Source organism: Dipodomys merriami, unplaced genomic scaffold (genome assembly GCF_024711535.1).
Source record: "Dipodomys merriami isolate MVZ:Mamm:240054 unplaced genomic scaffold, mDipMer1.0.p SCAF_56, whole genome shotgun sequence".
NCBI lineage: Eukaryota > Metazoa > Chordata > Mammalia > Rodentia > Heteromyidae > Dipodomys > Dipodomys merriami.
In genome coordinates, this window is record NW_027206135.1 from 6,991,253 (window position 1) to 7,003,497 (window position 12,245).

Sequence of the window (12,245 nt, forward strand, 5' to 3'; positions counted from 1 at the left end):
CCATCATCTTCCTCCCTCATGTTCTTCAATACAATATGAAATTGTTTTCTTCTTTACCAACTCATGGGTTAACTTCAAACATCTCTATAGTCCATTCCCATTAGGTTTATCCATAACCTCATAAACACAATTTTGAGTTTCTCCTCATCACTCTGCTCTCTGTAAACCTACTAAGACAAACACACCCTACTATTTTAGGGGACTTTTCTGAAATATCTCCTTCCCAACTCTTCTGCCTCTAATCAAATCCAATTATTTAACTGAAGGTTTAGTAAAGGCCTACTTCCATTGCAAAGTCATCAAGCTCACTCCGATGCTTCTCTTCTGAGTCCATTCCTAGATTTCATTTGCTCCTTCTTTTAGCAAACATTAATGACAACTTTTTATGTGCCTAGCCTTGTAGAAATGAAGAGAACACTTGGGTTCCTGTCCTTAAGGTGTTGTTGAGTGGGGAATGCACACATATAAGTGAAGAACTATAACAGAATGTGTTGAGTATTAGAATGGAGCTCTACATAGAAGAGGCAATGGGAACCTAGAGGAGGGGACTCTAGGAAGGACAACATCTGGGAATGCATCACTGTAAAGAATCATTGAGATTCTTTGTGATATCCAAAGAAGAGGTTGTGGGGAGGGTATAATCCAGTAGCACATAATCACTTAATTACATATTGCTTTGTATTTTTCTTCAATTGTTTAGTTGTGCTTATCTTAACTTCTCAGTGAAACTAATCAGCTCAAGAGTAGGGACAGGCCTGGCACTCGCTGTTCTCCCTGAGCCCAACAGCAGCACTGGACAAACACCATGTGTTCAGAAAAGGCTTGTTGACTTGAAGCTGATAAATAATCCAGGCTTTTCTGGGATAACTGCCTGGAGAGAGCGCCCCCCCCTCCCCCCCCACTCCTATCACACACACAGTCCCCTAGCTCATTCCTAACAAGGCATCCACACTTAAATCTCCCATCCTGTGACCACCTCCCCCTGCCACAAGGGTGAGAATTCATCAACAGACACTTGCTCATTCTGTCCCAGATCTCTTTATTGAGGCCTTGCATTTGACCCAAATACATTAACAAGAGATGGCTGAGATACAGCCCCACAGTACCTCCCTTCCTCCTGGCCAGAGACAAGACAGAAGGATGCAGGATTTGAGAGAATGAGGAAAGACTGCAAGCCTCGATGGAAGGAACAAGAGAGATGGGACCCCTAGATAATGGCAAGAGGAAAAATGAAAGAATGTGAGGAGCGATGAGAGAAAAAATAGATACAAGTAAGTTAGGGAATAAGAAACAGAAGTCAGATGAGAGAGTTGAGCTGGTATCTAAAAAGAAATAGCTCCTTTCCTCATCAGTTGAGGGGAACCAGGATATCAGCACCCAAAATACAGACCAACTGGCCTTATGGCAGAGAATGACCTAGTGTCCCTGGAAGAGCACAAAGAAGGTAGGAGATATAGAAAGAGAGCAGGTGGGGCTGGGAAATAGTTGTCAGAACTACTAGTCATCATCATCATCATCATCATCATTGTCGTCGTCGTCATCATCATCATCATCATCATCCTCTGTGTTGATCTCACCCTCCAGCACATCCTCCAGCCAGTCCTCCAGCTCCTCAGCAGAAGGTAGGTCCTCTTCATCATCCATCTCCATCCATATGCTATCCGCCTAGGAGACAGCACAGGCAGGAGATGGAAGCTAAGTTCAGTGCGGGTCTTTAGACTGGCTTCCCACTCTGTCTCCCTCCTTTCATCTTTCAGTGAGTGGCCATAGAAAGTGCTTAGGTGATAATCTAGCTTAGAACAGTAATAGATGAAAGTGGAAAGTTGGATTGGCCAAAGGTGTTCCTTCCATCTTTTTCTTGCACTTTTGCCATAAAAAGCTTCCAAAAACCCAGGTCTCCATTATGTCCTTAGTGCAAAACCACTGGTGGAGCCAGGCACTGGTGGCTCATGCCTGTAATCTTAGCTACTCAGGAGACTGAGATCTGAGGATCATGATTCAAAAAGCCAGCCCGGGCAGAAAAGTCCATGAGACTCTTATCTCCAATTAACCACTAGAAAATCGGAAGTGGCGCTGTGGCTCAAGTGGTAGAGTGCTTGCCTTGAGCTAAAGAGTGCAAGGATAGCACCCAAGCCCAGAGTTCAAGCCCCACGACTGACAAAAACAAAACAAAACAAAACAAAAAACACTGTGGCTCTTCATGGCCAATAGAATAATGTCACTGGTTTTCCAGTATCAGCTTCAGTGATTTGTAGGCTATGAAATCACAGAACATGCTACTTGCCTGTTGCCAAACATGATACTCATTTTTGGGCTTTTGATGTTTCCATCCTGCTTTTTCCTCAATTTGGAAATTCCTTCCCTTTAACTTCACTCATTAAAATACTTGTCCATTGTCAAACTCCATTTTAATGCCACTTTCTCTTAAATGATTCTCTGATTCTCTCAAGCAGAAATCACTGATTTCTATGTCTTTTCAGAATTTTATTTGTATCTTATTATGCAGTTTATCAAATCCGCCTTGTAGTTAATAGAATACTTACCTATCCCTTAGTCTTAGACTTTTATGAATGCAAAGACTGTGGACTACTCAGTTTAACTAAACCACAGATTTGATGCACCTACTATGTGTGCATAAGATTTCCATCCTTGCCGGGCGCTGGTGGCTCACGCCTGTAATCCTAGCTACTCAGGAGGCTGAGATCTGAGGATCGCGGTTCAAAGCCAGCCCGGGCAGGAGAGACCGTGAGACTCCTATCTCCAATAAACCACCAGAAAACCGGAAGTGGCGCTGTAGCTCAAGTGGTAGAGCACTCGCTTTGAGCTGAAGAGCTGAGGGACAGCGTCCAGGCCCAGAGTTCAAGCCCCACGACCGACAAAAAAAAAAAAAAAAAAAAAGATTTCCATCCTTGAATCGGTCAGTCAAGAGGGAGTTATGACTACGCTGTAAATCTATCTACCTGGCAAGCACAAGGTCCTGATTTCAAATGCCAGTACCAAAAGAAAAAAAAAATTCTCAAAAGTCTACTGGAGGAGATAGACAGAATAGATAATGTTGTCATACTCCCAATGCCAGGTGAGCTCCAAGAATACCATGGAAGAGACAATTTCAATCAAGACTCCATAGAGGATTATAATGAATGATGGAGGCATGTTCTCATTATGCATTGCCCCTCCCCCAGGCTAATTAGTCTAGCCACTAGACTGAGCATGTCTGCTTTGTTTTCTGGAAAGCACTCAATTCCTACTTAGTAGAGGGGAGGAGAGATGGAGAAAAAAGTAAAGTAATGGTCAACCCAGGATGAAGGAAGGAAACTCACATCAGTAACATTGACGACTCCTATTTGTGGGGCTGACAAGTCGATGTCAAATGTCTTCTCCCAGTATGGAACCAGCTGTAAAGAGATCCAAATATGGCAGCTTAATGGAGTTTAGAAATACCCAAGTCTACTGGGGTGAGGGTAAGCCCAGACATAGAGCAGATAGCATGAACTAGCAATGGATGGGGGCACAGTAAGGCCAGAAGGCCCCGGGTAGCACTGGTCTGTAAAAGAGTGGGAATCCCAGAGGAAATGTACCAAAAGCTCCTCCTTTCTAAGGAAAAGTAGATTTAAAAAAAAACTCCCTATTGTGTTTTTGAATCCACTATTGGATTGACCTTGTGACTTTGGGCAAGTCATTCTCTTTGGCCCTCAGTTTCTATATCTCTCACATGAGGTAATCACCAACATTCCTCACATTTTTGTTGGCTTATTCACCTGAGATAGAAATCATCCTGAGACATGGAATCTATCTTGAACCTATGAATGAGTGTTTATACTCATGTGCAGGGTTATTGTGCCCAACTGCTCAGCAGAGTGCTGTTTCTCTCTAGGACCCAGCCCTGGCACTCAGACTACCTGCCCAGTCTCTGCTCTGACAGATGTGTGTTAGGTTCCAGTGACTCACTTCCCATCTTCATTCCCTTCCATGCTCACAGTACCCTTGAGTATGCAACAGGCATACTCCCCAGCTCAGAGATGGAGAGCATGACTGAAACAAAGCCCTTGATCCAAAGGTGCCATAGTCTAAGGCTCTGAGTCAGGGTAGTAGTGCCTGAGCAGGCCTCTTACCAGGGGGAAGTCATCAGGGTCAATCCAGATGATGCTCAGATCAGGGTTTTCAGTGTTATCTTGGGCCACAGACTTGAGAGTCTCTAAGAACTCATAACCATCTTGGAAGGAACCGAAATGAGAAGTATGAGATGGCAGGAAAGGGACACAGGAACTGCGAGTTCAGGTATCATTCCTAGCCTCCTACAGCTCCACGTGTCTAGCTCCAGGCTGCTTGCAAAGGCCTGGGGAATGCTTCCCATGTGAGGCCTACGCTCCAATCAACACCCATCCCACCCCCCTGGCCTTCCTGCAGGCCAATCCAGTATCATTCTCTTACCAGGATCAGCTTCCTCTGCAAAGGCCACAATGTGGATTCCATCCAGATCATCCTCCTGTTGGGGTGGGGGGTGGTGAGAGGAAAAGCTGGGTAATGACTCCTGTACTCCCTGAGGCTAGAGAACCCAGACAAGCTCTAGATGTTCCTTGACCCTGAATTGTGTGAAAAGCCAGCTTTGGGACCAGGTATATTCTTCTGATGATGGCCCTTTGCCTAGTGACACTGTCCCTTTGAACTTCAGAACCCTATGCCTCCTCTGTGCATTCCTTTACCCCAGAGCTTGGGGCTTGGCCCTTTCACCTTCTACCTGTGTCTATCTCCTGATTCCTGAAAGTTTTCAGAACAACAACAACAGGGGAAAAAAACCCAACACTTTCCTCTTCACTGCTCTTTCCCCTACCTTGCACTTCTCTTTCTACAGGTAGGTATGAAGGGCAGCTGGGAAGGCTGTTTCTAGGGCTTTAGCCGTTCTGTTCCCTGAGAGCCTGATCCTGGCCAGGAGCACTTACCCAGGTCTCATACATACTCTCAGGCTTCAGTTTCCTCAGGGTTGACCTAGAAGAGACAGAGGGTCCCTTACTCGGTGAATGAGGATACCTCCCTATAACAGAGGGTCCCTGTAGCACAGGCTGCCTCTGGGTCAGACTCAGGCCATTAGACAGCTTGTAGCCCTGAACAAAGCCATCTGGCAAAGCCTAAGCTCTGGGCACCAGGCCCAGATCATTACATGGTTTGAAAGCAGGAGGAAGGGGGCTGCAAGGGGGCTGGAGAAAGAGACCTTCTGGAGAAAGGTAAGAACTGGTGGTAATCGAATTACTTATTCATTGGCTTCTTTATCCACTCATTTGTTTAATAGAATTGAGGACTTGGGCTGGGGATGTAGTTCAGTGATAGAATGCTTGTCTCACCTGCATAAGGCACTGAGTTCACTATAAAAAGAATAACAAATAAAAAAAAGAACAACAAATAAATAAATGGAAGGTCTGGTAGGTGCTAAGCCATGAGTTAGGTGCTGAGTAGACATTGCAGCAGGCAAACATGTTCCTTCCCTGTGAAGGAGACCATAATCTCCTGGGAGAGAGTAAGTAGTATTTATGCTGATGAGTGGAAGTTTCCAGTTGTGTAGTACGTGAAGGAAGAGAATTACGTATGAGTATAGGGCAGGGTTTTCCTACCTCAGGACTACTGACATTTGGGTCTGGATAATTCTCTGTTGTGGAGAGATGCCTGTGCACTATCTGGTATTTAGTGGTATCTCTGACCTCTAGCCACTAAATACTAACAGCACTACCCATAACCAAAAATGTCTGCAGACATTGCCAAATCTCCACTGAAGGGACAGAACCCTTTCCCTGCCTGCTCTTTTCTTCACTTCTGTTGAAAGATATTGGTATGATGTATGAGAAAGAGCACGGGGCAGTTCAGGGTTAAAAACTCAGCTCTGGTGCTTACTCTCAGTGGAAGCTCTTTCACTGTGATTGTTAAACAGGATTAAATACAACAATAGAGGTAGAAGGTACCTTACAACTCCTGGTCAGACCACAAACACTCACTGATCATTTGTTGACAGAGATTATTGAGGTCACAATCAGCATTGCAAGGAATTATCTACAGTTGCACAAGACCTTCTCTGTGTAGGTCATAGAGCTAAGTTCCTGTGTGTGTGTGTGTGTGTGCGTGCGTGTGTGTGTGTGTGTGTGTGTGTGTGTGTGTGTGTGTGTGTGTGTGTGTGTGTGTATGCAAAACTTCTATGCCTGGAGAGCATTCACCTCCAGTAGAGACCAGCTTCCTGCTTAGCTGAGGTTTCCCGGTCTATCTCACAGACTTAACCCCATTCCCACCTCCTGTGCTCTTCCACAAAGTTGACAATTTCCTCTTCGCTGTTGGGTTTGTCTGGGATGGTCACAGGCTCATCCATGAAGGCCTCATAGAAATCAATCTCATTCATCTTCAAGGTCAATTTCTTTGCCACCTTTGGGGAAGGGGATGAAAAGAAGGAGGTTCAGGGTCATAGTGACAAACAGTATTGTGAAGGAACACATATTAGGAACACATATTAGAAAGGGAATCAAAGAAGCTGGGTCTTTGTCACTGCCACTTGGTCAATGGATGAGTGTCTTCTCTGAATTTCAGTTAAAATTTCATTGAAAGTGGGTTAAATATTGTAAATCTATGGGGCAGAGGAGCTGAGTTTGGGGTGGAGAGTGCCAGCATATGAGATAGGACCAGGTTCCCATCCATTCTGGCAACTTAGGGGTAAAGGAAGACCCAACATGCCCACGTGAAGGAGCACCTTGCTGTCGAAGGTGGCGAAGAAGGGGATGTAGGGATGGAATTCTTCGGCTGCATCCTCATAGGCTTTGTAATCTGAGGAAGGAAAGTACAGTCAGTCTCTGGGGAATCAAGGTCTACCAGCCACTCCATCCCCTTGCTTTGGTCTGTGAAGTTGATGCTGGGAGACCCATCCACCCCATCTAGTCCTTTGAGAGAGGTAAAATACAGCAGGGCTATATTGGGGGGAGGTGCAATGGTGGAAATGCTTGTATGTGGAAACCCCCTCCCCCAGAGTGCAGGGTGGTTAGAACACATGTTGGAGCTGATTATTCAAGAAGAGGGGAGCTGGGCACTGGTGGCTCATGCTTATAATCCTAGCTACTCCGGAGGCTGAGATCTGAGGATTGTGGTTTGAAGCCAGCCCAGGCAAGAAAGTCTGTGAGACTCTCATCTCCAGTTAACCACCAGAAAACTGGAAATGGTGCTGTGGCTCAAGTGGTAGAGCGCTAGCCTTGAGCTGAAGAGCTGAGGGACAGTGCCCAGGCCCAGAGTTCAAGCCCCATGACAGACAAGAAAAAAAAAAAGACGAAGAGGGGCAAGGAGTGAGGAATAGATGCTGCTGGAGTAAGGAGGCAAGGCAGGTGAGATGGGGGTTCAGGGAAGGGAAGAGTAGAGGTTGAAGGTTACCCACGCTCTGAGTCTTTGCTCTTGAAGTAGCCAATAAGTTTGATCTCATCTTCAATATTCTCAAATGCCTGCAGCTCTCGTTCACCCTCAATCAATTCCACAGGGTCCTCTAGGACCTGGAAGAAGGGACATTGAAGAAGAATGTTTACGTCCTCACTGGCAGAACTTGGAGTGGGATCTCTAGGGAGAAGGGACTACATTATAATGTGTTGTGTGTGTGTGTGTGTGTGTGTGTGTGTGTGTATGTGTTGTATAGTTTGTATGATGTGTGCATTGTATGTTTTATATCTGGTATGTTGAGCATAAGTACATAATACATGTTGTGTGGTGATTATGATGCATGTAATACATTGTGTGTGCTATGTGTCATATAAGGCATGTAGTTTTGTTGTGGCATATATATGGTAGGTGATGGGTGGCATGTGTGTGTGATCAAAGCATGTTGGGTATGTTTGATGTACTTATATATTGCTTGTGATATGCATGTGTGGTCATGTGATATACATGTGCTGTGATATGTTATATACTTCAAGTATTGCATGTACATATGATATATGTGATATAAGTATGGTGTTGGATCATTTATGGTAGGTATATGTGTGCTCTGTGCATATAAAGTGGTGTTTTTAGCCGGGTGCTGGTGGCTCACGCCTGTAATCCTAGCTACTCAGGAGGCTGAGATCTGAGGATCACAGTTCAAAGCCAGCCCGGGCAGGAGAGACCGTGAGACTCCTATCTCCAATAAACCACCAGAAAACCGGAAGTGGTACTGTAGCTCAAGTGGTAGAGCACTCGCCTCGAGCTGAAGAGCTGAGGGACAGTGCTCAGGCCCAGAGTTCAAGCCCCATGACCGACAAAAAAAAAAAAAAAGTGGTGTTTTTTATGTTATAGTCATGTTTATGTGGTTGTTTTATGTGTGGAGTGTGTGTTGTATATATTGTGTCTGATGTGTGATTGTATGATATGCATATTGCATTGTATTGCATTGTATTGTGTGACATGTGCTATGTGTATGTTATATGTGTTATGGACATGCTCTATATCATATGTAGTACAAGCATGGTGTGTCCAGTATGTACGGTGCATGTGTTGTATGTTAGGTATGTGTAGTGTATATGCATGTGTGTGTGTGGAGAAGGTGATAGGGTTGGGGTTAGTAGTAGTAAAAAAGAGGAAGCAGAATATAAAATCAAGGTAGAATCCTCACATCAAGCAGAAACTCCACCAGGGTGTCTGCAGAAAATTCACCATCATATTCAATGACTTCATCTCCCTTGAACACATACACACTGTCCTCTTCAGTTAGACCTGGGCAGAGAGTGACAGGTGAGCCACAGTCCCAAACTTCCAGAGTCAGAAGTCCAAATCCTGGGTTCCAGCTCACCGGATAATCCCACTGGACTCTCCCTAACCTACCCACCTCCACCATCCTGAACTGCTACACCCTGGATGTGCATGTCCCTGCATTTAGCCCAGGAGGCTAACCTTGTTTTAGAGAGTTCTAGGGAAAAGTGAAGTGCGAGGATCAGGTAGGGTGTAGGGAAGACATAGAAATACACAGATTCTAGCAATATTGCTTCCTTTCCCTGCCAGCCGTTAACTAGAGACAAATATTCCTGCTATCTTCCCTGGAGATTCCAGTAGCTGGAATTCTCTGTCCTGCCCTTCAACTGGTGATTGCTGACCAGATGACTTCATTATTACTAACCATCCCCTCCCCTCCCCCATCCACATCCGGAGTCTGGCTTTGAGCCAGTGCTGCCTCCTGGTGGCTGCATGCAGAAACAACCAGCTAAAGCTGTGGAGGGGGAGGGGTTGGAGGAGGAGTTGGAAGCCTGCTCTCCAGCCCAGCCTGTCTTCTCCCTTCCAAGCCTTTTCTAAGCAAGGAAAAAGACCATCCTCACCTCATACGAGGATTTGAGCACGAGTCGTTATAAGGTTCTGCAGCCATTATCTTCTCAATCTCAGTATTTTCAATTTCTCCTTTCAGTGGAAGAGCTCCCAAGCCCAGGGCCTCGACAGAAGCCTCTTCAGACCTGCATTCCCTTCCCCTTCCTGAAACTTTCTCCCCCCTTCCTTACCTAGTTTCTTGGCCACAGCTGCATCCTTCTCAGAGTCCACCAGCCCGAAACCAACACCCTTGTCTTCTAGGACTTGGGCTGCTAACTGGAAGTTAGAGTTAAAATTAGCCTTTGCAATTTTTTTTTTTTTTTTTTTTTTTTGTCGGTCGTGGGGCTTGAACTCTGGGCCTGAGCACTGTCCCTCAGCTCTTCAGCTCAAGGCGAGTGCTCTACCACTTGAGCTACAGCTCCACTTCCGGTTTTCTGGTGGTTTATTGGAGATAGGAGTCTCACGGTCTCTCCTGCCCGGGCTGGCTTTGAACCGAGATCCTCAGATCTCAGCCTCCTGAGTAGCTAGGATTACAGGCGTGAGCCACCAGCGCCCGGCTGCCTTTGCAATTCTTATTAACCCCCCTCCCCAATCTCATGCTTTCATGTTGGGTCATCTGAGGTGCAGGAGGGCCCCGGGTTGATCCCCACAACTCTATGCTTTCTGTCTTTGGCTCAACTTTTTACTTGTTTTAGAATCTAGGGATTTGAACTAGGCAGGTTATTCTACCCCTTGAGCCATAGTCCTAGACCTTGGCTTGGCTTTTGTGTGAAGCTCATGAGTAATGCTCATTTGCAACTGTGCTCATGATCAGTTTCGGGGCACCAGACTGAATACTTCCTAGCTCCTGAGGGTACTAAGTAGTCTGGCTTCAGAGGCTCTGAAGGCCCCTTTCCTCCTGAAGGGGTGGGCCTTGCCTTCATCCTGATCAAAGGCCCAGATGAGTGTGGGGGTGATGTTAAAAATCTCTGGAGCCTTCCAGTGACTCCAACACAAGTTTTGGAGGGTGGTGGTAGAGAAGAGTTTGGTCATACTGCTGAGAAAGGGGGAAGGTCAGAGAGTGGGAAATAGAGATCATCATTATCACCTTTGGGAGTGGAGAGAGAGGAGAGAGGGGGAAGAGAGAGAGAGAGAGAGATGCAGGTAGCTGAACCTAGCCTGCTCTGGCTCTCCAGTGGCACTCTGTCCAGTTCCCATAGCCCTTTCACACATCCTTCAGCCAGTGCTGAGGCTTCACTATCATGTGGAAGGCCCTGACCCCCAAGCTTCCCAGGACAGCACTCAGCTGGTTCCCTGTGCTGTGGGAATTACCCCCACCCAATACTCAGGTGCCGGGATTCTTCCGTGGAAGGAAAGGGAGGTGGTAGCAGGTGGATGGTTGAGGCTACCAAGCAGTCAGGATAAAAATACATGGCTCATTAATCAGATGGCCTGTTCCAGCACTCAGTGGGGATACACAGAGCTGAGCACCTTTGGTCTTGATAGCTTATCCCCAAATGCACCAAGCTCTGGACAAGCTGGGGCCTTTCTGTACCACCAAGCCAGAGAAGGGGCGGGAGAAATTCAGATGAGGAAACTCAAACATGCCCCAGCTCCTACATGATATGTGACCATATCTTCCAACCCTAGGCTTTTCTTCTTCTTCTTTCTCTTTTTATAATAACCTCTCTACTTAGGCAGATAAAGGGTGAGGAGTGGAAGGAGGAAGCATTGTGAAATCTCCTTTATAAGAATTTTCCAATGAGGACATTGGCTTGATCCAGTGGGGACAGATGGGGGGACCTGGGGCAGGGAAAGGAAAAGAGAAAGAGGTGGTAGGCCAGTGGGAGGTATGGTGGTTTCTAGGAGACTTGTAAACATACAGCCGTCAAGAAGCCATGGGACTTATGATCAGCTTGGAGCTCTTTGGGGTGTAGCCTAAGGGTGTGGAGAGGGGCATGCCTGGCTAGGGGAGTATCTGGTGGGGTGAGGAAGAGCAATGCACAGGCCTGCCCTGAGTTTTCCCTTTGCTTCCCAAGTGCCTCCATTGCTGTCTCTCATCCTCTTCCTTGCCAAACCCTGTACCACTGCCTCCTACAACATGACAGGGACCTCCCTCCCAATAGCACCCGCCCCCTAAAGTTTTCTGTGATAGGATTTTGGGTCTCTGTGTCTGTTTCTCATCTGGCAAAGACCACAGGCCAATTGCATTCTGTTGGTCAAGAGAGAGGTCCGGCCATGCTCCTCTCCACCCCCAGATCCCACCGTGAGAGCGCCACGTGGGGCTGTGTGACTCAGGTGAGCTCTGTAGGCCTGTGCCACCCCAGCCCCCACTACTCACCTCCAGGATTAGCTCTTCCATCTCAAATTGTCTCTGTGAGGCTTTGTCATCCTCAGGGGGTTCGTGGTAGAGGAGGGCCAGCACCTCATACTTCTTGAACACGTTCTTGTAGTTCTTTGCATTGACATTGATCACTCGGTCCACGCCGTCATACTCAGGGAAGTCCAGACCTTCCTCCCCCTGGACCCCTGACTTGGGTGCCCCTAGCACCAGCAGTAACAGCAGTGCCAGTCTCAGCCTGGGCATTGCTCTGGCCCCCATCCTGGCTGTAGGGCTCATGGAGGTAGTAGGATCTGGGTCTGCTCTCCTGGTCCAGAGAAGATTAGCTGGGGTAGGGAGGGGTCCCTAGGTACCAAATCCTGAATTAGGGGCTCTAGGTGGGGGGTGGGGTGGGGAGTGGCCCAGAGAAATGGACAGAGGACACTGCTGGGTCCTGGAGAAACTGCCTGACAGGGCCAAGAGAAAAGGGTCAGGAGGAGGAATAGGAGCAAGGGGCGGGGAGGGAACCGGAGCTGCCCCCTGAAATTGGCACCCCTCAGTCTCCACCTGGTCCTGTCTAAATATGTCTCTGTGGTTGGCAGGAGAGACAGATAACCTTCTGAGGCCAGGACAGCTCCGTGAGTGCTGGAATTCACCTCCCTCT

At 47.0% G+C, this 12,245-nt stretch overlaps 1 protein-coding gene across 1 annotated transcript; it reads right to left on the bottom strand.

The window, feature by feature from the left end:
• Window positions 1-1,034: 1,034 nt before the first annotated feature.
• On the bottom strand, window positions 1,035-12,245 carry Casq1 (calsequestrin 1). Its single transcript, XM_070000045.1, has 11 exons — window positions 11,603-12,245; window positions 9,474-9,558; window positions 8,600-8,700; window positions 7,397-7,508; window positions 6,725-6,798; window positions 6,273-6,403; window positions 4,941-4,986; window positions 4,432-4,486; window positions 4,113-4,213; window positions 3,321-3,395; window positions 1,035-1,665 (listed from the first exon to the last, which is right to left on the bottom strand). Exons 1-11 carry the CDS (start codon window positions 11,879-11,881, stop codon window positions 1,498-1,500), a joined length of 1,227 nt encoding a protein of 408 aa, XP_069856146.1. The 5' UTR covers window positions 11,882-12,245; the 3' UTR covers window positions 1,035-1,497.

What these genes read in the sequence shown, in the direction of transcription:
- Casq1 (XM_070000045.1), bottom strand. Translation starts at nt 11,881, where the DNA reads ATGAGCCCTACAGCCAGGATGGGGGCCAGAGCAATGCCCAGGCTGAGA. An exon ending in TGCAGAGGAAGCTGATCCTG is followed by an intron (nt 4,214 to 4,431) that starts GTAAGAGAATGA and finishes GTTCCTTCCAAG; the next exon opens with ATGGTTATGAGTTCTTAGAG. An exon ending in GAGTCGTCAATGTTACTGAT is followed by an intron (nt 1,666 to 3,320) that starts GTGAGTTTCCTT and finishes GCTGTCTCCTAG; the next exon opens with GCGGATAGCATATGGATGGA.